We start from the raw sequence: 21,904 nt of genomic DNA, 5'->3' as shown, positions 1-21,904 counted from the left end.
ATCAGCGACGATGACAAAAGCAGTTTCAATGGAGTTGTGAAGAAGATACTGCATTTAAGAGAGTTTCAGAGATGGAGCGGTACAGTGAGTTCAGACCACCCTACTCAGCTTGTGTGCAGACCAGCCACTTGTACCTGGTCAGCAATAAGACACAGACATTGAGATGTTGCTGCAATATTCACTGTGTGATCAGTGAGTGGGTATAGACAACTTCCAGAATGGTTGACCTCACGTGGAGAGCAGCGTGTGGGATAACCTGTGTACTAGGCTTGTACGGTGGGACCTCACGTCCACCTGCAAGAGATTGGAAACTGAAAAACGAGTCCTCCCCTCACTTAGTTTGAGAAGCACTAGTATATGCACCTCTTTCCAGTAGTTTTGCTCTAAAGAGTGTACGAGAAAGGAGGTAGGTGAGGGCAACAGTGACAAGAATGGGGGCTTTTGTTTGTGAGTATGTTTTACACGTCAGTATGTTTACGGGAGAACATCATGTTGGTGTGCTACCCAGACGACAGGAAAACCTGGGGATTCCTGACGGTGAGATCATAAATTCAAGAGCAAAGTGATGGGACGTGATGGAATTCGGGACATGGATGGAGGCCTCCATCTTTACGGGGAACAAGGCCATTGCTTCCACTGTAGGGGAGAGGAGGCGGTATATGGGTGCTGTGGGGTAGGGTCTGAAGTTAAGGTTCAGTATGAAGCGCTGCCTCAACATCAGTAAAATCAGAAAGGCCTCAAATGGCCCAGCCATTAGGGATCCTCTACCCTTTTCCCCCACACAGAAGTCCCCTAACCAAACAACCCAGTGTATCAAGGAACCAGGCAGCGTTCTTGCTTCTTCCTGCCAGCCCGCAGACTTGCGGAATTATTCAAACAAGCCAATCACATCCTCCCCCAGGAACCACAGGGCACCCCACCCTCTTGTCACTATGAAGCCGCCTCCCACCTCTTCTGGTCGTTCACTCTGTTTCCCAGTGAAACCCCTCTGTGGCCCTGAATGGTGTGGATGTCCCCTTCACTGGGGCTGTGAGTATCGATATGTGACTACAAAACTGCTGTGGATCTCATCTGTCTAGCGTCGGGCATCCGGTGTTCAGTCATCCCCATCACCGAACCCCTCCCTCACCAATAGGAGGAAAGGAAACACTCAAAACAGATCTAGACAGTGACAGAGTGATACACTGAATGTCTTGAGGTGGGGAGGAAGGGGATATTGCAAGTAGTTCATTTCAGTCTTCTGGGTTCTCGGTAAAAGAAATAAGGTCATCGCCTGAGAGTCTGGAAAGGGAAGGGGAGTTTGAGGTCCGTGGCGGAAGGAGAAGGTGTGACGTTGTCATCCCACAGAAACAGGCGGTAACTAGGGCAGCCACTGGGGCTGAGGGCAGAGCTCAGGACTCCCTGGAGGTCTGCGGTCCTAACTTGCCAGGAGGCCAATCAGAGGGCGGAGTGTGGAGTGTTTCTCCCGTCAAGCTCAGCTGCTCCCGTGCAGTGCTGTACAGGCTGGGTGGTGTTGACTCAGGTGTATCCTAAGGTCTAAAGTCTCTGATGCAAGGGAACTCAGGGTAGACATGAGCACTTGGTGAAATGGGTCAGCGGGAAAGCATGTTAGAGAGAAGCTGTGTGGCAATGCCAGCTGGCAGGTGATGCAGTGACAATGTTCTCAGATCTGCACAGGTTGGAGCCACCTAGCATTGTCCACCAACATTCAGAGGGTTGGATGTTTAATCCGAACGCCATAGAAATAAAGATATGGGGCACAAGCAGCATGTTGGGAAGTGGACGTGATAGGTACCTCGTAACGTGGGGTAGGTAGTGTATGCTTCATGATATTTGAGTGACTAAGCCTCCTGCCTCAGAAATAAGCTGAAATTCTAGAAACACTGCAATTCAAACACACTGTGAAACTCCCAAACTGTGCCCACAATGCCACATTTTTCAAGCATCTTCTTAAGAAACTTAAAAAAGGAATGCTTGCTATCTGGCCTGTCCCAGCTCCTTGGCATAACTCATATCTCCAGTTCTCCAGATAAGTAAGGCCACATAAAATATTGTGTGTGCTCAGGAACTGGCAGAAAAGTCAAGAGCTCGTTACTTGATGAGTATAGCCTGAGCGTCAAGTACAGGAGCTCTGCAGTTAGACGGCCCAAGTTCAGATCCCAAATGTATGACTTTAGGGAAGTCCCTTCACCTTCGTAAGCCTTGATTTCACCCAATTGTAAAATGGATGGTGATGATATGAGTATCGCAAAGACTTGTTTGAATATTCGATGAGATGACACAATAAAGCACTTAGCACAGCTTCTGGCTCATAATAAGAGCTGAATAATTATTAGCAATTATTATAAATAGGTTCGTTCATCATTCCATAAAAAAATGACTCTGGGCATTACCATAGCCATAAACTTGAGGTTACTTCAGTGTTTTAATATCTCTGTGGTCAGGCCCTCTGTGGGGACACAACCTAAGGTTTGTGACATGGCTGATTGGATAGGAATGAAGGAACCTCCATGACAGGGGTCCAACTGGGGGATCCGGGCCATGACTGCGTTAGAACCTTGGACTAATGAGCCCCAGGCAGTGCGTGCAGTGAAGGAAGCCACCCAGACAAGAGCTCTGCCACCAGCAGAGGGAAGCTTGGGCCATTCCAGCTCTGAGCACCAACAGAGCTGGGTTACTTTCATCACATCGGGACAATGGCGTCCCCTACACTCCATGGAAGGCAAGTAGGTCATATGTGAGTAACTGGTTTGAACATTACCAGTTAACGTCAGAGAACAAAGAATGTCACCACAGCTCGCTCATACATCTATTATTCTTACTGATTATAAGAGCTTTCTTTTAAGTTCAATCAGTGAGAATGTCTAGGTAGGATTGTCTAAACTCTTCAAGAAGCAAATCCCGTGGATTCTACTGCAGTGATAAGACTTGGACTTGCATTAACAAAACCAATTTGTGTCTTTTCATAAATGCCCCAAATGATACAAAATTCACATTCAATTTCAGTCTCTGATTACCAATTTCAAAAAATATTTTGGCATTGAGAAAACTGATGGTCAGTTCAGAACAAGTGAAACGTTCTTAAATTGACTTAAAAACAGATATACAATTTGAACTTGAGGATTAGTAAAGATCCTGTCGTGTAATATGAACGTAACATAAAGGTTCCCTCCTCCAATTTCACTCTCAAGCACGCTAGCAATAGGATGTAACATCACGAAATAGTCCAACAACTGACATGGATAAAAGTTAATTCACCTTCTCTTACTTACCTAATTTAACTCAAGTAAGTACTGAGAGTTGACAAGGAAAAGTAAATGAATCTTCCCCATTTATACACTAATTCATAAAAATAGATAGCTTCTCTGTTTCAAAACAAGTCCTTCCTGGCTCACTTTAAAGCAAATTTAATATAATGATTTTCAAAGTTCCAATGAATGCATGTGGCTTTGTTTGAAAAATCTGAGGTCATGATGTGGAGAAAATAAAGCCCTTGAATCATAGTTCCCATCTGACCATAAGCCAGTGTTCACTCTCTCCAAACCCTGGTGTCATATTCTGTAAAACTGAGATTAAACGTACTCATTTATTTGACTGAGGATGAGTGGAGACCACAGAGACAAGTGGGTTTATAAACAGATGTGGGTTTAGGCCTTGTTCTGCCATTTAACAGCTGTGTGACAGGCAGCACAGCACTTAATCCCACCTTATTTACAATGGTGACCATAACAATGCCGACCTCCCAGCTTTGCACATTGTAGGAAATACTATAAACACTTACAGTAGTGCCTCGCACCTAGCAATCAATAGTATCAGCTATTACCATTGATATTATCATCACTATTATTATAATAATCATAACTAATGCATACAATATGGTAAGCCAATTGCGTATACACTTGAGATGCTCCATAAATGTGAATTTACTTTTACTCTCCTTCTTTTTATAGGAAGAAGTACAAGCAGGATTTCTTTCTTCAAAGAAAACCGAGATTTTTGTCTCTACAAATGATATTGCACAATTTTCGGAGTGGCGAGATGTGAAAATCTGACCAGATATGTTCTCCCTCTATTGTCATTACTCCTAGTGGATCAGCAGTTCTTAGGATAAGGTACATGGGACCAGTAATATGTAGTTTCATTTGTGGCCTACTCTTAAAAGAAAGATGCTAAAAGTTCCAGCAAGATCAAAACACATGCACATTCTGATTTTTTTTTTTAATTCTACATATTCTAAATACGTTTCTGGTAACCAGACTGACCGCCCCGTTATGCTAATGTAAAGGGTGAAAAAAGAGACAGGGTGTAAAGAAAAATCAGTCATGGCTAAGCTGGTCAAACCACAAAATGGGCCACAGTAAACTCTTGTCCTAGAGCAGAAAACCATTAATAGCAAAACTGCCATCATATTTTTCACTCACGTTCCTTCCTACGCACTCTCAATTTTCTTATATCACAAAGCATTTCATAAGCATTTAAACTCAACAAGCGTCAAAATCACCAAGACTGAAAAGCAAATTCACTCAATGAAAACACTGATGAACAAACACTAACACCTTAAGGGATGCTAGTAATAAACCAACCAAACAAAAACAAAATGGTGAAACACATTACGGAAATACACACTTGAAATACACATTGAGAACACCCCTCCATGACCCCCACTGACATAGAAACTCACAGTCACATAACAATCACTCACATAACACTCTCGGAGTGAAACGAATGCAAACAGGGAGGTCCGTCTCCCAGAGAAAAAGGTTTGGGAGACCACGGAGCACATGGCTTCCTCCCCACAGGGCCACTCCCTCCTCTTCCCGCCTGTCTCTTCATCTAATGGCTTCAAATACTCAGTGCTTCCTCACTAGGTTTCCATATTTCTGAGAGGCCTCTGCAGTCCAGCCTTTGCCTGGGAAGGTGGGTTACAAAAACAGCCCCCTTCCTTTTCCCTGGCACCAAAGAGGATTTGCAGAGCTTTGAAAACAGAAACCCACATCTTCAGGAAGAACTGGCCTCTGTCAAAAGGGTGCTTCGGGCATAAGGTAACCGGGAGAGAGAAAATACAGTCAGAACATTTTGCATAGGGAATTAATCGAATTATCATTTAATCATCTGATCAAACACTAATTAGCATAATCACTTGAGGGGAAAACGGCTCAAGGAACCCTGGAAGACCTTGACATTCATGTTCTTAGCGACTGATGAAAAGGGGGACACAGATTTGTGTTATTTTTATTCATGAAAGAAAAAGGAAACAGTAAATTGTGTTTAATCAACGACAAGCATTACTAGCTATGATTTTTGTAACCAAAGGAATCACAATTGAGATTCAGAATATCACCCTCTTGCTGGCTCTCCGGGACCAATCCAGCATCCATAAAAAAAGCATAAAACTGATATTATATTGTAGCAACTAGGCTCTAACCTATTTAGTTTAGGGTTTCTCAACCTCGGCGCTACTGACATTTTGGACCAAATAATTGTTTGTCATGAGTTGCTGTCCAGTGAACTGTAGGATGCTTAGTTGGATCCCTGGCCTCCACCCACTAGGTGCGAGCAGCAGCCCCTCTTCCCTAGAGCTGTGATAACAATGTGTCCAGATATTGCCCAATGTCCCCTGGGGGGTGAAATGGCCCCTGGTGAGAACCACCAATTTAACTGAAGAACACCATTTCAGGAACATGTCTTGTATGAAATTGATCAAATCATAAAAGAAGGGCGTGGGAGTCTTATATTCCCACCTGCTAAAAATAATAGTAAGTCTAAAATACCTGCCCAAAATAAAAAGCCTAAAATAACTTCCAAGGGGTTCCATTCAGTTTATTTTGTATCTCACGGCTCTGTTTGGGGCTTTAGAATAACCCATAATGCCTACACTGGTGCACTTCAGAAAAAATAATTAAATACCATCCTACCTCCATTCAAAGATATCGAGGGAGACACAGATTTCTAGGGTCACCCTGAGGGAGACACCCACAGGCTGAAAGAACACTGTCCCTTTCTTCTAGACTTCACTGTGCCCTGAGCAGCTGAGGGCCCAGCTGTGTCCCTCCACCTGCCCAGGTGACAGCTAACCACCTGTGACTTAGGAAATCAATACCGAGGCAGCGGAGGCCTCAGACCCCAGGGGAATCTGTCTCTCTACCTCACTCGCATTGTGTGCACGTAAGCTCTGATATTAGCTCCCAGTTTCCAAGGAGGGAGACAGAAAGGTGAAAATGGTGGCGACAGACTAAAGACAGAGAACCCTGCCGTTTCTTGCAAATGCTTCTGCAGGGCGATAGCGTCATTGCACTGCTTTAAATTGCCTTGGCCGTTGGTCAGGCTGCACCTCCTAAAGTCCATTCGTACTGAGAGATGTTAGGAACCTAAGGGAAAAACACTCAACCCTTATTAAGGTACGTAATAAACGTTTTCTGTGGAGCAAGATGACTGGTTCTAATAATAAACCTGAGTCACACAATCTCTCGTTTTTATTTTTTCTAAGGAACGTGTTGAACCATTTACAATTGCTCATGGGTCTATCGCAGGTTATTCCATTTGATGATGGAAATATTTATGCCTGTTCCATGGGGGAGACATGAAGGAAGGTCGTCCTACTTTGCTCAAACTTTAAAAGAGAAGAGTCTGCACAAGGCTCTGTCGGTTGTGAAAACTCTGAATCAGAGAGGAACCATGAGCTATTTTCAACGGATTTTCTTCTTTACAGACTCCCTTGGGAGAGTTTGTGACTTCTTAAGAGGGGGCCCTCCCCACTTTTTCAAGGGACATGGGTGTAGGCGCCTACTGCTGAGAAACAGCGCTACCCTCATTCCTGTAATTATGAGGAAGCAGAAGGTATGTTTCTTCAGCCTGCGAGGTCTTTCATGCCATTTTCTTCTAAAGCAAAAAATCAAAACAGACGCTCTGAAATAAAATTTCTGTAGTCAATCACAATAAAACCACCAAAGCATTATAACAGCAAACTTGGTTAAGATGCCTAGGAGGGAAAGTTATTTTTAATATGACCTAAAATAGGATCTCAGGACACAAAATGATATTTTTAAGGTTCTGAATTTAGGCCTCTCTCCAGCACACATTCCAGTCTATTTTAGTTCAAAAATCAAGGACACAATGTTTTGAAAGGATTATTCTGCCACTAATAACTGTCCTCAATTTTATTATATATCCGACAAGGTCTAAAATGCATATGTATCCTTCCAGTCCATTTTCTCTTTTTATAACAACTTAATGCAAGGACACAGGCTTAGTGGGGGGTCATTTACCTACAAGAAGGGAGCAGAGGCCAAGAAAATCCGAAAAAGCCCATAGTCCCAAGTCATTTACAGCTGAGTGTGGAAGGAGCACACGCTGACATTTCAATGAAGGCCTGTGGAATACACCCGTGCTGGTGTCAGAAACCTCAGGCTGAAAACAGTTTGCTTTCCTGTGCTGTGTCATTCCACCCTAGCTCATCCCTTAAGCTTGTTCAATGAAATAACCCAAACGGTTTCCCACTATCGATCTCTTGCTTGGAGCCATGTGGTCACATTTAGGTTGCAAAAGCGCTTCTCTGCTGGGACTCAGATGGCTAGCAAAGGGGCACGTGTGAGAAAACACAGTGGGACCAAGTCCATAAGTGAAGCCCATGCTAGCAATGAACCTGAGTATCAAATATGCTAAGACAATTCAAAACATGGAGTATGTGTACACACACACACACACACACACCCCTATACATATTTGTATCTGTAGATAGCAAATCAATGAGGTCTGACAATTAAGTTCGTGAACTTGTTGCAACGATGTTGCTAAACTTTTTTGATATCAGAGGGATTATTCATTATGAATTTGTATCAAGTGGAAAAATTGTTAACCAAGTTTACTATTTGGAAGACTGCATGAAAAAGTTAGACGACCTGAACTTTCGCCAACAATTCGTGGCTCTTGCATCACGACAATGCACCAGCTCACACGGCACTGTCTGTGAGGGAGTTTTTAGCCAGTAAATAAATAACTGTATTGCAACACCCTACCTACTCACCTGATCTGGCCCCCAATGACTTTTTTCTTTACCCAAAGATAAAGGAAACATTGAAAGAAAGACATTTTGATGGCATTCAGAACATCAAGGGTAATATGACGACAGCTCTGACGGCCATTCCAGAAAGAGTTCCAAAATTGCTTTGAAGGGTGGACTAGGCACTGGCATCAGTGTTCCCCAAGGGGGGTACTTCAAAGGTGACCGTAGTGATATTCAGCCATGATGTGTGTAGCACTTTTTCTAGAATGAGTTCACAAACGTAATTGTCCAACCTCATATCCATAAATGATTCTCAAGCTACTAGCAACCCAAATGAGAAGTGCCCCAGGTGGGATCCCATTTCCCTCTACTCAGGGTCTTCCCTGTTACCAGCCTTCACTTTCAACTCTCCCCAAATCTGCCTAACCCCACACAAATACACCCCCAATAAGTCACTCAATACAGAGTTCCCCAACAGTACCTTGGGGTTCACCTGAAACTTTATTGGGTTGACTTTCTAGCTAATGTTTGACCCTCTCTACATCAATCAGGGGCCACGCAGCCCCTTTTCCAAGTGGATACTTTTCCAGAGCCTCCTGGATCTGAATAACAATCCAAATTTCTAGGCCACACATACCCCATGGCTGCAGAACCAGACTCCATGGTGGTCAGAGTTGGCGGGGAAACCCTATAAAAAACTATATAAACTATCAGGTGTGCTTTAGAAACAGTCTAGATGAGGGGCCTCTGTGGGGGTGGGGAAAAGATGACAAAGGTACAGATCAGAATTTGACTTGAGGAGATTTTCAAACTACAGCCCATTCCCAAAATGGCGCCGGCATCAGAATCTGCAGTGGGGTCTCATGAGGGGCAAGGCTCTCCAGGAAATTTCCATAGCATCTTTCTCTCTGACCTAGCCCACCTGAGAGTTGGGACCAGTGTCCCTGATCCTTACCTGGGAAGATCCAGATGGAGACCTACTAACAAGAACAGGGCTCAAGGTGTCAAGACGTGGCCTAGGGAAAGCCTGCATCCTCCGTCCTCCTTGCACATGCTGCTGTCCTAACATGGAGGCTGGTGCAGCCCCTTCCTCCATGCTCTTGGTCTTCTCATAACTTTTACTTCCATTGCCTCAAGCATCTGATAACACAGAACTCTCATGCTCCCATCTTCAGTGATGGGGCAATGGGAGTGGGGCGGGAAGGAATGAGGGGTCCCTTGTGACTATTAACAAGGGGTGTGGGGTTGTTGTGACTGGTGATGTGAGATCCCACGAGACACAGATGAACCAACCACTGATCAAAGTAATTACCCAAAAGAAATACCAATATCACCACTAGGTCAAAATTTTTCTACCCACGTTTCTATATAAATATCCATCAAGCCTACTGTAAAACAGTAGCCACCAAAGTTTTAATGGCTATTGATTTCGGTGAATTATAGTACGTCTGATAATTGACCATCCTACTCACTTTCTGCTACCATATCAAGGTACCAGAGACTGCTAACTTGGGTTTTACCAATCTTGAATAATTTATGAATGAAGAATTCTGTTCTTTAGGGAGCATTTCTCATTTTTTATGAATTTCCTTTTCAATGGTCAATGGACTAGACAAATGACTACCCTTTGCAGGAACTAGCAATGATGAGGTCCAGCAGGGAGGATACTATCATTATGGCACCTTCTCTATGGTGTCAGGTTGTCTGTTTCAAGAATAGACGCAGTTGTTGTTGGGGGTTGTCAGCTCGTTCCTGAGTCTCACACGTAATATTACAAAGCATTTTTATTTCTACCCTGGCAGCTACAAATCAGTTATTAAAAATGCTCTACAACTGATATTAAGAAATAAACACGGTAATTATGCAGACTGGGGTTTGGGGTTTTCTGTGTCCTGAGGGAACCCAAGATCAAATCATGCCACAGGAGGGCTACTGTGGAGAGAAGAAATGGATCTGTGGTTTCTCTAATGAGGAAGTATGTTTACTCAAAAGTTTCCACAATACCACTCGGGTCCTTCATGTAGAAAAAAAGCAAAGGGTGGGAGGGATAAAATTTAAAAGCACATAGAATTGCAGTGGTTCAAATTATCTGCAGACTTTACTTTTGCCTTATGATATAATAGTGGAAATTTTCTCATCACCCTAAAGTTTGTCCAACGAGTGAAAAAACAGGACTCATGAGAAAAATCCATGTTTTGCTGAGTATTAGGGAGAGGAATCAATGGTAAGAGTCACTAGTGCCATCAGCTATTGCAAATGACATGGCCCCTCTGTGTGTGACACAGGCTACCTCAGTCAGCACCCTGTCTACCCAAGGTGACCTATTCACCTGCTTCTGACCTCAGCTTAATATGATCATCGTATTGGTCCCATGAGGATGAAGAAGGCACCTGGGGACTCTGATGCTTCACTGGGAGTGTCACCACCACTGTTGTTTTGCAACAGCACCCAACAATTTGAGAGTTTGGGTATCTAGAAAGAACTATAAACTGACTTTCACTGTATTTATGTACAGTGGGCAACAAGAAGAATTGCTGAAATTCTGTGTAAAACCAAGCCTAAAACTGTTCCCTGATTCCTCATTTTAATTTTAAAAGAGGCAAGGCTGCTATGAATCAAAGACGGTAGTTAGTTCAAATCTCTTTCTACCACCTTGTCAAACATGCCCATCCCCCAGCCCGGGGAGAATGGCTCCAAAACAACCCATTTTACAGATTGTTCTTCATATAATAAAAGGCAGCATGTTGGGATAGGTCAGGACCTGGCTTTTGTCCAGATTCCCAACCCATAAGCCAAGCATTATTTCCATACAAATTCACGGATTTTACTCTAAATAGAAAATGCAGCCTACTTACAACTAGTACAACCAAATATTACAAGGAACAGACGTAGTCCTAGGGAGGAAGACGATTTTTTTTTTTTTTTTTTTTTTAAAAGATTTTATTGGGGAAGGGGAACAGGACTTTATTGGGGAACAATGGTCAAATTGTTGTCCTTTCAATCTTAGTTGTGGAGGGTTCTGTTCGGCTTCAAGTTGTTGTTCTTTCAGTCTTAGTTGTGGAGGGCGCAGCTCAGCTCCAGGTCCAGTTGCCGTTGCTAGTTGCAGGGGGCACAGCCCACCATCCCTTGCGGGAGTCGAACCGGCAACCTTGTGGATGAGCCATCCGGGAGCTCAGCGGCAGCTCAGCTCAAGGTGCCATGTTCAATTTTTTTTTAGTTGCAGGGGGCAGAGCCCACCATCCCTTGCGGGACTCGAGGAATTGAACTGGCAACCTTGTGGTTGAGAGCCCCGCGCTCCAACCAACAACTGAGCCATCCGGGAGGCAGCTCAGCTCAAGGTGCCGTGTTCAATCTTAGTTGCAGGGGGCAGAGCCCACCATCCCTTGCGGGACTCGAGGAATTGAACCGGCAACCTTGTGGTTGAGAGCCCACTGGCCCATGTGGGAATCGAACCGGCAGCCTTCGGAGTTAGGAGCACGGAGCTCTAACCGCCTGAGCCACCGGGCCGGCCAGGAAGACGATTTTTAAGAGCAAGTGTGTTCTTTTCCCTTTGTCCAGTAACATTTATGTCAATCCCGCAGCCTGTGGCGACATTGCCTGCCCCATCTGCATGACTAATGCGAAGAGCATACCCCACAATTTAAATCTCCAGAATTGAATATCTGGTTAACATGGAAGCACCTGTGACGATCAGAAGATCCTGAATCGGAATGCTTCTCCCCGCAATTGTTCTACGAGAAACATGCTTGTGGATTCTGCCCTTACTTTCTGCTGTTGAACATCTTCCAGAAAGGCAATGCTTATTGTCAAATAAATGTTTGTAGCAGTCCTGTAAATCCAGCATCCTCCCTTCACCCAAGCACCAGTTTCAAATAACACATAGACTGGCCCCCACCCCCTGCTACCCATGTCTTGCATGGACTTAAAACCCTGAAAGCATTTCTAGAATGTTCTGCAGAGTCAAAGCGATTCTAAATAGTTCAGCAAGGGTTGCTACGCTTTTTGCCTCCTCCAAAAATTCCGTATGGTTCCAGGAAGTTAGGGGAAGCCAGCATTAGTATGGAGGTGATCTCTCGCGTTTTCAGTTCTTTCTTTCCTCTCTCAGCCGCTGCATTTAAAACCGGCTTTCTATAAATAGGACTGCTTGCTCACTCTTAAATCTTACTCACTGTCTTCTGCGTAAAAATAACTTAAGTAGGGATGCATGCAAGATTCATTAATCCCCGTCATTTTGTCTCTCTGTGTAGCAGCCTCTTTCCTTCTTATCATATCATGTATCTTGTCAAGACCATTCATCCACTTTCTGTTTAACCATGATACATATTTACATAATCCAGGGGGCTTAATGACCAAAAATTAATCCAATTCAATGATTTTTATTTTAAAATTGTAAGTACTGACCAACATAGAAAAACAGATCTCCAAAAATCAAAATATGATAAATATTGCATTCTTAAAATCAAATATTGCATTGTTAAAATCAAAATTTTCACAGTGATTAAGACATACTCCTTTCATGTTACTTTGATGAAGAAACAAACTTTTACATTTGGTTCTGCTGTAAAAATAAGAAAAAAAGATGATGAGAAGTCCATAAAGTAATAAGATACTTAAGAAAATAGGGTGGGTTTTTTGTTTGTTTGTTGTTTTTGTTTTTTTGTTTTTGTTTTTGAGACGGTTAAGTCCTAAGAACTGAGCTTTATTTTGATGTCCTGGGTGGCTCTTTGATAAAGCAATGAATTCCCAGGAAACCCCAGGGAAACGTATGTGTGGGCTTGATGTTTCTGACTGGTGCTCAGGATGAGACCGGGCATTGCACACTGTAGAGGGTTTGTGCTCCACCCCACATGGCAGCACACGCTTCACAGGGAGGGGTCCAGGGCGCTTACGGGCCTCCTTTCCATGACATGTGACCCACCCCAAGCAGGAAGGGCGCCCACAACAATCCTGTCACGTGATGCAACTGTAACGAATTCCCATCGCATACTCCAATGTGAATCTGTTTTGAAGAAAATGCCCCAGAAGCAGTTTTAGTAAATAAACGCCTCTATAGCGATGGCGTCAGTTTGCCAGGAGGAGATGGCCGGAGCTGAGGAATTCACACAGGTACATTTCTCACAATGGTTTATGTGTTAGCATTGGAGATTGCGGCTGGCAAGGAGCAAGCAAGAAGGTAGAGGCAGGAGAGAGGAGACGAGGTTCCAGAGGGGAGGAGGGCTCGGTGAATGTCTGTCCCTCCTTCAGGCAGGCGCTGAGCAGAGATGGCCACCTCCTCGGCGCATGCGCTCTGCGCACGCGTGTGTGAGGACGCGAGGGGGCATCGCACCTGTGGACCTTACTGTCCAGGGAGGGAGGCAGTCACTAACTGAATAAGCACCAAATAAACAAACAGAGCTACAGATTGCCCTAGACACTATCAAGGGAACATACAAGGCTTTACCTGCGTTTACAGAGGACAAAGCAAGAATCTAATTTGGGGGAGCAGGTCTCAGAATCCATTCCTTGCGATCATCCTGGTCAGGGGCTAGCGAACCCTTGAACCAAAAACCAGTGGTGTGCACCCACCCCGTGGTGTTTCCTGCCTCCCACCTTGGTGGATGGTGCATTGCCTGGAGAAGGGGCTGCACCCTGAGAATTCAGAACTAGTGTCCTAGTGGGTACATGTCCGGTTGCTGGAATCTTCCATCCTCATTGTCTTATCTTAACCCATAAATGCAGTGAGAAAAATGCAACTTTCAATTTTCTCACATTTTCAAAAAATGAAAGGAAAGAATATAAATATAGAGGGGGAGGGGCAGGGAGCGAGAAGAGGAGAATTTCTGTGCCCAGCTCTCAGGAACGCGAAGAGTTAACGCGCGGTCCAGGCAAACAGGTGCTGCCCAAATTGCCTGGGGGTGGAAAGAAGGGGGCTCCTGGCCTGGCAGCCTTGAGACTGACGGACTGCAGAGGAGCGGAGCGCCAGCTTCACCCCTGTCACCATCAGCAGGAGGAGAAAAGCCAGCGGCGCGTCCTGGAATGACATTGGAAGGTCAGCCAATCCGGCGCAGGGCTGCTCCTGGAGCTGCCACCTCGGAGAAAAGACGCACACACGCCTGGCACGGCTCCCCTGCCAGTTTGAAAGGGGGTATGCGAGTGCACCGGTGGCGAGCCCTGCAGCCCCCCGACACCCCTTTGCCCTTCTATACACCTTCTGGATTTCAAAATATCGCTTTCAATATGGTCCTCCTTTGTAATATTGGAAACAAAGACGGCTGGCTGGACCCTGCCTGGCCTGCTGTGCTGCTGGCCTTCGCATTGCTCCCCTTAGAACGGACTCCCTGACATGGGAATCTGGGCGCGGGAACGTGAGAAACCGAGGGGAGGAAAGCCTCTAACCCCGCACACAGCATCTCTCCCTCGGAGGCGGCGGTGTCACCCGCTCTGCTGAAGGCTGCAGCAGTCTTGTGAGGTTTGCCGCCCACTAGTGTCCTATGGCAGGGACACAATTGACATGCAGGTAGCACCACCTCACTCTCTCCCAGGCTGGCCACCAAGAGCCAGCATGCACTTCAGCACGGCCGCCAAGAAAATGCCCAGACACAGCGGTCTGCACACCATCCCCCAGGGCCCTGTCTGCTCTGCTCTGTGCTCCAGACACACGGGGAAACCGGGAGAACGGGAGTGATGGTCTCCGAACATGCTACTCCGGGCTCTGCCTAACCCCATGCTAAACGTGTTATTTCCCCCGCCTATTAATTATGAATGAGGCACATTCATAATGTCACCCACAGAAGTCAACTCGTTTCATGACATTTCGATGCCAGGACTCTGTAAACGCATCCACCGAGAAAGCCATCCTTTTATTTTTCAAACATAAATTTCCGGTCTCCTGCAGTGTTCACTGGTCTCTCTTTACAAAATGACCTTCCCCATCTCTCTCTCCCTCCCCATCTCTCTTCCCTTTACATGGAGTTTCCATGCACACTGCCCTGGGTCTCTTTAGGAAATACTCATTACACCTCATCCCTAACACATCAATGATAAAACATTCTGACAGCTACATGGAGGTCCAGGAATTTCGGATTTAAATTACCTTTTTTTTTTCATCAAAAATTCTTCCCACTACCAGCGTGCTGGATCATACCAGCTCTGCCCAGGGAGTCACTGATCCCCCGTGGCAGCAGTGAACTGTGGTCATGCCAAAGTGTCATCCAGAAGGGAGTCAAGGAGTGGGGAAGGATCGGGTGGCATTTACTAAAGGTCTGCGTGGCATTTTGTTTTCCTACAGAGAGCATTTTGTAGGGACATGCAGCTTAAGGGTTCCAGAAATTTTTGATGAACCCTGCGATTCTGGGATAGAATTTGAGTCTGCTTAATGAAAACAGGGGAGGGCGGAGGAGAGGAGGCCCTGACATGATTCACCTGATAATAGTTTTTACTTACATATATTTACATGAATTAAAGAAAAACCATCTTAAAAGCTATGCAAGTGCATTTGTACTCACAAAGGTCTGCTTCTAAATTCATATAAAATACCAAGTTCACGGCCTGTAATTCCTTGTGGCCATGAAGCGGTGAAGCCTGAAGGGTGCTGGACACCCCGTTTTCTCTCTGACGAGCACCCTTTCCTCACCCTCCACCACACCCTCACTATTGTCCACCAACTCCCTGCAAACAGCAAAGCAGCACAGCACCCGATTCCACGGCTCAGGAAAAGGTGACATGTACATCAAACAGAGATGTAAGGGTGCGAGCAAAAATAGATCCTATATAATAAACCTGCTTGTTATTGCTTATGCTGCTTGTCCAAAGGCCTGCCTTTGCTTTTCGCAAGAATTCTAAACTAGAATGTGCTCACGGGGGTTAAAACCAAGAGCAATGGTGATACAACACAACGCAGTGTGACGCTGTCCTGAGCAGACAGGGAGGGACGTGTGTGCATGTGTGACTACACATATATGGACCTCATCTCCTTGCACTGCAACCAAAGGGCTCCCGTGACGATTTCTGGAACATTGCAGAACAAGTTCACTGCTTTCACTGTGGTGACTGCACCTAATCAGGTGAGGTCATTCATCCAAGGATTTAACCCATGATGGACTTCTCATTTTTTTACCCAAAATACTATCTGCAGCCTGTCCAGCCATCCTGCTTTTATTAAGAAATGAATGTAAATCCCATTTATCTGTAGGCAGAACACTGCTGTCGCCTGTTAAAATGCAGATACATCACGGGTTTCTTGTTCTCTTAGCACCCCGACACATCCAACTGCATAATATTTTACAAATGGAATTTTTTAAATTCTGTCCGACATTTTGATGTTTGAGGCCTAGCACTGATCAGCTTAGGCATTCGAATTCATAGGGCCTTGATCACACATGTTCAGGATTTTTTCAAAATTAAGGCAGACCAAAATATGACAGTTGCTGAAAAAAAATATTTCTCTATTTTTTTCCAAGTCTCATTCAGATAGGTAGGAACCATTTAATTTCACATTTTTGACATATGGTCCTATGAACAGGCAGCCTTGAAACTGGACCCATTTTATTTTTGCTCTGACTAGATATTTTAGGATCCTTTGCATATCATGCATTGAACACTGAACATCATTCATTGAAAAATTATTTAAAGCTAGTCCCCCAAAATGAAAGAGCTCAAGGCTTTTTAAATTATTATTATGATTATTTTAATGCTTGATCTGATGAAGAGAGGGCCATTTTTATATAAGAGACTCTCACAGCCTTCGGGTAGGTAGGATCAGAACACGTTATAGAGTGAAATATCCACTTGCAGGTAATGCTCCATCTCTTATATTGTGAAATCTACCTGCATTCATTACAGTAGCAATGGCAGTGATTATCAATCAACATTCAAGGTCTTTCTTGAAAAAGGCGTAAGAAGATAATGGTCTCAGGACTTGGTATGTCTATGTGTACATATGCTTTGTATCTATTCTCCTTATAGTAGAATGTTGGAGGTTTCATACCATTTTCTCACTCTGTATGACTCTTTTATGGTTATTTTAGTATGAACACTAATTCGGAAGAAGTCACACATAGGTACAGCATCTCTGTACCAGAGACTGTGTCAGAAATTCTTCCATACGATTTTGGCCATATATAACTATGGAACTGTAGAGTAGGCACTGACAGACCGACAGCCAGAGGCACCGTCTCTTCCATCATCCTGAGACACATACTCCACAATCGGATGGAAATTGTGTTTCATCCTGCAACCCAGGCCTCTCCCATGAGCCGGGGGTGTACGCCCTGATGGGTGAGACAGGCCGTCAGACTCTGTGGCACTGGAACACGTACGTGAGCATTTCTGCATTCTCTCCAAGTCACAGCAGCATCAAGGGCTCGCCTCCATGCATCACCACACATTAGCCAGAGCAGATCTATCCCCCCAGGTAAATTCCCGTGAGGCTGCAGAAGAGGTGTGTAGTGCCCTCTGGGAAAGACGGGTGTCATGTCAGAACTTGTTGCAATTCTTTCCTGCTAGGAAAGCTCCAAATGAAAGTTTTGAACACTTTGCTTTAGGTTATATTAGGAAGCTAAATACCATTTTAATGGGAATTTCAGGAGTTCCTTCCTTTAGCTCTACCTTTCCTTAGTCGTCCTTTATTATTTTTAATTTTACCAAGTTTATGTGTTTCCTCTGGCCTGTTGGTGTGTTGATTATTTTAGTACTATCTAGATAGGCAGAGAAAATGTACTCCCAAATAGCTAACCTCACAGCTTCCCTGTGCATCTTCCAGGAAAATCTTAGAGCTTCCCCCTTGGCTTCTGGTATTTTCTCACCAGGCTGAGATTTCCTCTCTCTCTCTCTCTCTCTCTCTCTCTCTCTCTCTCTCTCTCTCTCTCTCCCTCCCTCTCTCCTGGGTAGGGATTCGGCTTAATGCTTTAATTCTAACTGTCAGCAAGTCATACATTTTATGCAGATTTGTGTTCCAAAAATTGAAATGGGAATTGACGCGGTAGCTACTCCCAGGCAATGCCGAGTGATGACAATTTCCTCTCACTCCCGAATAAGAGAAAGCCATTCATACATGTAAGTTCATATTTACGCGGTGACAGGCAAAGGAAGGTGCAGTCACACTTGCTAATTGGGTCTGACTCAGTCAAGAGCAATAGCTTTTCAAATACCCAGGAAGAAAGCATTTCAAAATGTACTGCTGGGTGGCAACGGGGAAAGCAAGGCTATTTACAATATTCACTGATTTGATTTTACAACTATACAGGTGTCTTTAAAAATGTGTCCACATTTCAGATGATGTAATGCTTATGAGTGCATCTTTTTACATAAATGCCTGTGAGAAGTGTGTAGTAGCAAGGGGGGGGGTGAAGGACAGATCTTTTTCTTAAAGCCTTCTTCACCGCTGCTGAGGCTGAATTGTAGCAGAATTAAATGCTCATAAAGCTTTGAATCTGAAGGCAAAGCTCTTAACTGACCCCTCCACCTGCCTGCACTTGGAATGCCACGTCCCTTGGAGGTTGTCATGTGTCAAAGTGCCCATCTTCCCGTCTCTCCTCCTCTCACCAAACCAGGTTTATTCTGAATGAGGTAGCTATCTAGTACTGGAGTTAGCTGCGAGCTGTCACTTTGCAAGGTAAGCTCCTCTAAATGATTACAGAGCAAATTCCCCCCCTCCCCACCCCCGGCCTCTCTTCACTGCCTCCACTCCTCCCAAAGGAAATAAAAATCATTTAAAATATATAAAAGCATGAAAATGTAAGCACAGATGGGGGGAAACAGGGAATGATTTCACCCATGCATCCAGTGCCCCCGCACGCCGGTCAATACAAGAAATAAAATTCACCACAAACCCAAAGGCTCACCATTCGCGAAGCTCTGGAACAAGGAGAGGGCCAGTATCCACATGCCCCTGCTGCTCACCGGCCTCCCGCGAGCGACGCGCCGGCCTCGCCCCCCGCGCTCCGCCCGGCTCCGCTCACTCGCCACCTGCCCGGGGGCCGCCGCCCGCCCGCCGCCGCCGCTGCTGCCGAGCCGCCCGGGCACGCGGCGCGGCCGGGCTCCGGGGCAAGGGCTGCGCTCACCGCGCGCTGCGCTCCTGCACACCTGCTCCCGGGCGCCGCGCCCAACGCTGCGGCCAGAGCGGGCCCGCCGGGCTGCAGCCCAGGTGCGCCGTCAGCTCAGGGGGCCGCCGGCAGGTCGGCAGGTGCACAGAGCCGCCGACGCGGGCGTGAGCTCATCCCGGGCGCCCGGCGCCCCGACTGCGCAGCAAGCGGCCTCGCGTGCGCCGGCCCTCAGCCTCCACATCCAGGCAGCAGGCGGGCGGGCAGGCGCATCTTTCCTCTCCTGCGGCCCGAGTCACAGTGATCCGTCGCTCACCTTCCCTGCCTGGGAGGCGGGCGGGCGGGCGAGGAGCGAGCAGCCGAGCGGAGGCGAGCGGGGACCCCTCCCCTGCCTCTGGCCGCCGGGGCGCTCTGCAGTCTTAAAGCAGCAGCGGAGAAGTGGAGGCGAACTGGAGGCAGGACGGCGAGAGAGCAGCCACCACAGTCACGCACAGTCATCAGAATGCATTTCCTGGAGGCTTAAATAATCATTTCAACAGTCCATTATTTTTAGTGATTTTCTTGCGGGTGCACATAAGATATGGCCAGGGGTGACTATTCCGGAAGGTTGTCAGCTAAGCAGAGGTGACCATGAAATAAAGGATGGCAGTTTTAATAAAATGTGCAGCTGGATTCAGATTTCGTATTTACTGTCATAAAAGTCCAGTTCATTTGCCTGGAGGGAATGACGTTTCCAAATCTTCGCTACTCCTATAAAGATCTCTGTGGTTTCGGGAGCTAATTTTTAATTATCTCAAATACGCTGTAGACTACAAACATGGGCAACTCTAATTTTGCTCTCTGAATGGTGCAAAAAATTATTGAAATTGCTGATAATTTGAGTAACTCCAAACATACAACCCCTGCCACATTGCTGTGAAAAGCCAGTATGATAACATTTCCTGAATATTCTGTAAGGTTCTTGAAGTCATAATAATATTTAAATGAGAGCTCTAAAAAGCTTATGCATCCATATTCTATCACTTCGCCAAATAATGACCAACAGGGCTGGAATGCACCCCAATTTAGGATCCTCACAGGCAGGGCATAAAGACTGGGGGGGGCAGTCTCACAGGAAATGAGTGGGCTTCCTGGGCACTGGGTGTCTTCTGCCCGGGCCCCATGTGCCCCTCCAGATACAAAAGGGGAATTATGGATACCTAGAACGGTTCACAAATAACAGGAAAAGCAGATGGTGAGGCAGAAACAAAATGGTGCTTTACCCGACTTGGGCACAAGATGGCCAGGCCTTGTGTACAAGGAAGGGCCAGCCGAGCCTGTGATGCTGCGAGCTCACCATCACTCTGCAGCTGCAGGTGGTCACGTGCTGCTGCCCACTCAGGACCTCAGCACAGCCCCGCAGCCCTGCCCTATCACACACCCCAGTGTCCTCTGGCTTTGTTTGCGCAGGGCACTCACACGCTGGTCTTTCCTAAATGCTATCCCAGAAGGCAGGTAGTGGGGTGTTTTCTGCTCCTGCACCCAGCTCCCCACCCACTCATTCAGTTCACAAATCCATAACGGCACACCAGCCACCTGCAAAGCTCCACTCAGCCTTAACAGTTAGGCAGTCAAGCCGTAGGGTCAGGTGCAGCCAGGGTCAGAGCACAGCTTGGCCACTGACCCGACGTGGGGACCGTGCACGGTTCCTGTGCCTCATTATCCTTATGCACAGAATGGAAATCATCAAGGTCTCCAACCCTCATGGTTGTGAAGACTGATGGCACAGTCCCAGCACGTGGTCACTGACCTAAGTGATGGCTGCGGTTATCACTGTGTTTGGGAGCAAGGCCCGTGACATAATTGCAGGGTCTAGCACAAGATGAAAATGGACGGGCTTCTTTTTTAATCAAAGTGCCATTAAAGGTACTTTAAAATAGAGAACGTGTGCCCTTTTTTCTGTCTCACTCCGCCTGTCAGGGTGTTTTTATTTGCTATTTAATGCCATGCTCCCTTGGGCACAGTGAATGCACGTGACTCAGATGGCACCCGTGGCCCACATCGCCCACCCACTGCTGCACCAATGCGCTGTGCTCCCGCCTGGGCTGAGGCGGGCAGGCAGCCTCCCTTTCTCGCAGGCCACTGCCCCAGCTGCAGCGCATGGGAGATCTCCAAAGGACATAGTCTCTGTGCTGGGAAGCATTGTACCTGGGCCAGAGGTGGGAGAGGCTCTCCCGCGCAAGTCGGTTCTGGAATATGCCATGACAGGTGTGGCCTGGGGCAGAGACAGTTGCAACCCGGCCCCCACCAGGGAGGCTGAGGGTGACAGCAGAACTGAGGCCGTCTCCTCCAACATGACCCAGGCGCTACCCTATTGGCAAGCAGCAGTGATTGCAAGATGGGGGACACAGGCTGGTCAAGGCCTAGGACACCATGGAGTGAAGGAGAAGGCAGCCAAAAACCGCTCCCGGAAATGGCAGAAGGCAGGATGGTGCCCGAGTCGTAAACACAGGAATAAAATTAATTTTAAAAATTAACAAAAATTTCAAGATGGCAACTACAGAGCATTTAACCCCAAGTGCAGGCCCTTGGACGGGGAGGGGTTCCAGTGCAAATGTGCCGGCCCTGCCCCCAGGAAGCCAATCCTGGGTGGTGGTCTAATGCATCTGCCACAGACTGACTCCGTTAATTATCTAGAATGGGCCTAACAGAGCAACAAACTCTCACTCTCTTTGCACAAATATTTTTAGAACCTACTTCAGTCTAAAAACATACCCCATGAAACTGTCAGCTCCATGATCAGACATTGCATCTCTCCTGTTCAAGAAGCTGTTCCCAAGGCCTGGCCCAGGGGAACTGCTCCGTAAATATGGGTGGGATGGAATGCAGGTCTCAAATGCAGGGG

At 46.2% G+C, this 21,904-nt stretch overlaps 1 protein-coding gene across 2 annotated transcripts in view; it reads right to left on the bottom strand.

Moving 5' to 3' along the window:
- DSCAM (DS cell adhesion molecule) overlaps positions 1 to 19,606 on the bottom strand; it is a 639,047-nt gene extending 619,441 nt beyond the window's left edge. Inside the window, exon 1 of one of the 2 annotated variants that reach the window (XM_019745768.2) lies at positions 18,823 to 19,606. In XM_019745768.2, the coding sequence (XP_019601327.2) occupies positions 18,823 to 18,865 (43 nt within the window). In that variant the 5' untranslated portion in view covers positions 18,866 to 19,606. The remainder of the gene's footprint in view (positions 1 to 18,822) is intronic. The other variant, XM_019745769.2, reaches the window with a different exon arrangement.
- Positions 19,607 to 21,904: the final 2,298 nt, after the last annotated feature.

The sequence above is a fragment of the Rhinolophus sinicus genome, linkage group LG01 (genome assembly GCF_036562045.2).
Source record: "Rhinolophus sinicus isolate RSC01 linkage group LG01, ASM3656204v1, whole genome shotgun sequence".
NCBI lineage: Eukaryota > Metazoa > Chordata > Mammalia > Chiroptera > Rhinolophidae > Rhinolophus > Rhinolophus sinicus.
The sequence above is the reverse complement of the archived record's forward strand: the minus strand, read 5'-3'. Positions and strand labels throughout refer to the sequence as shown.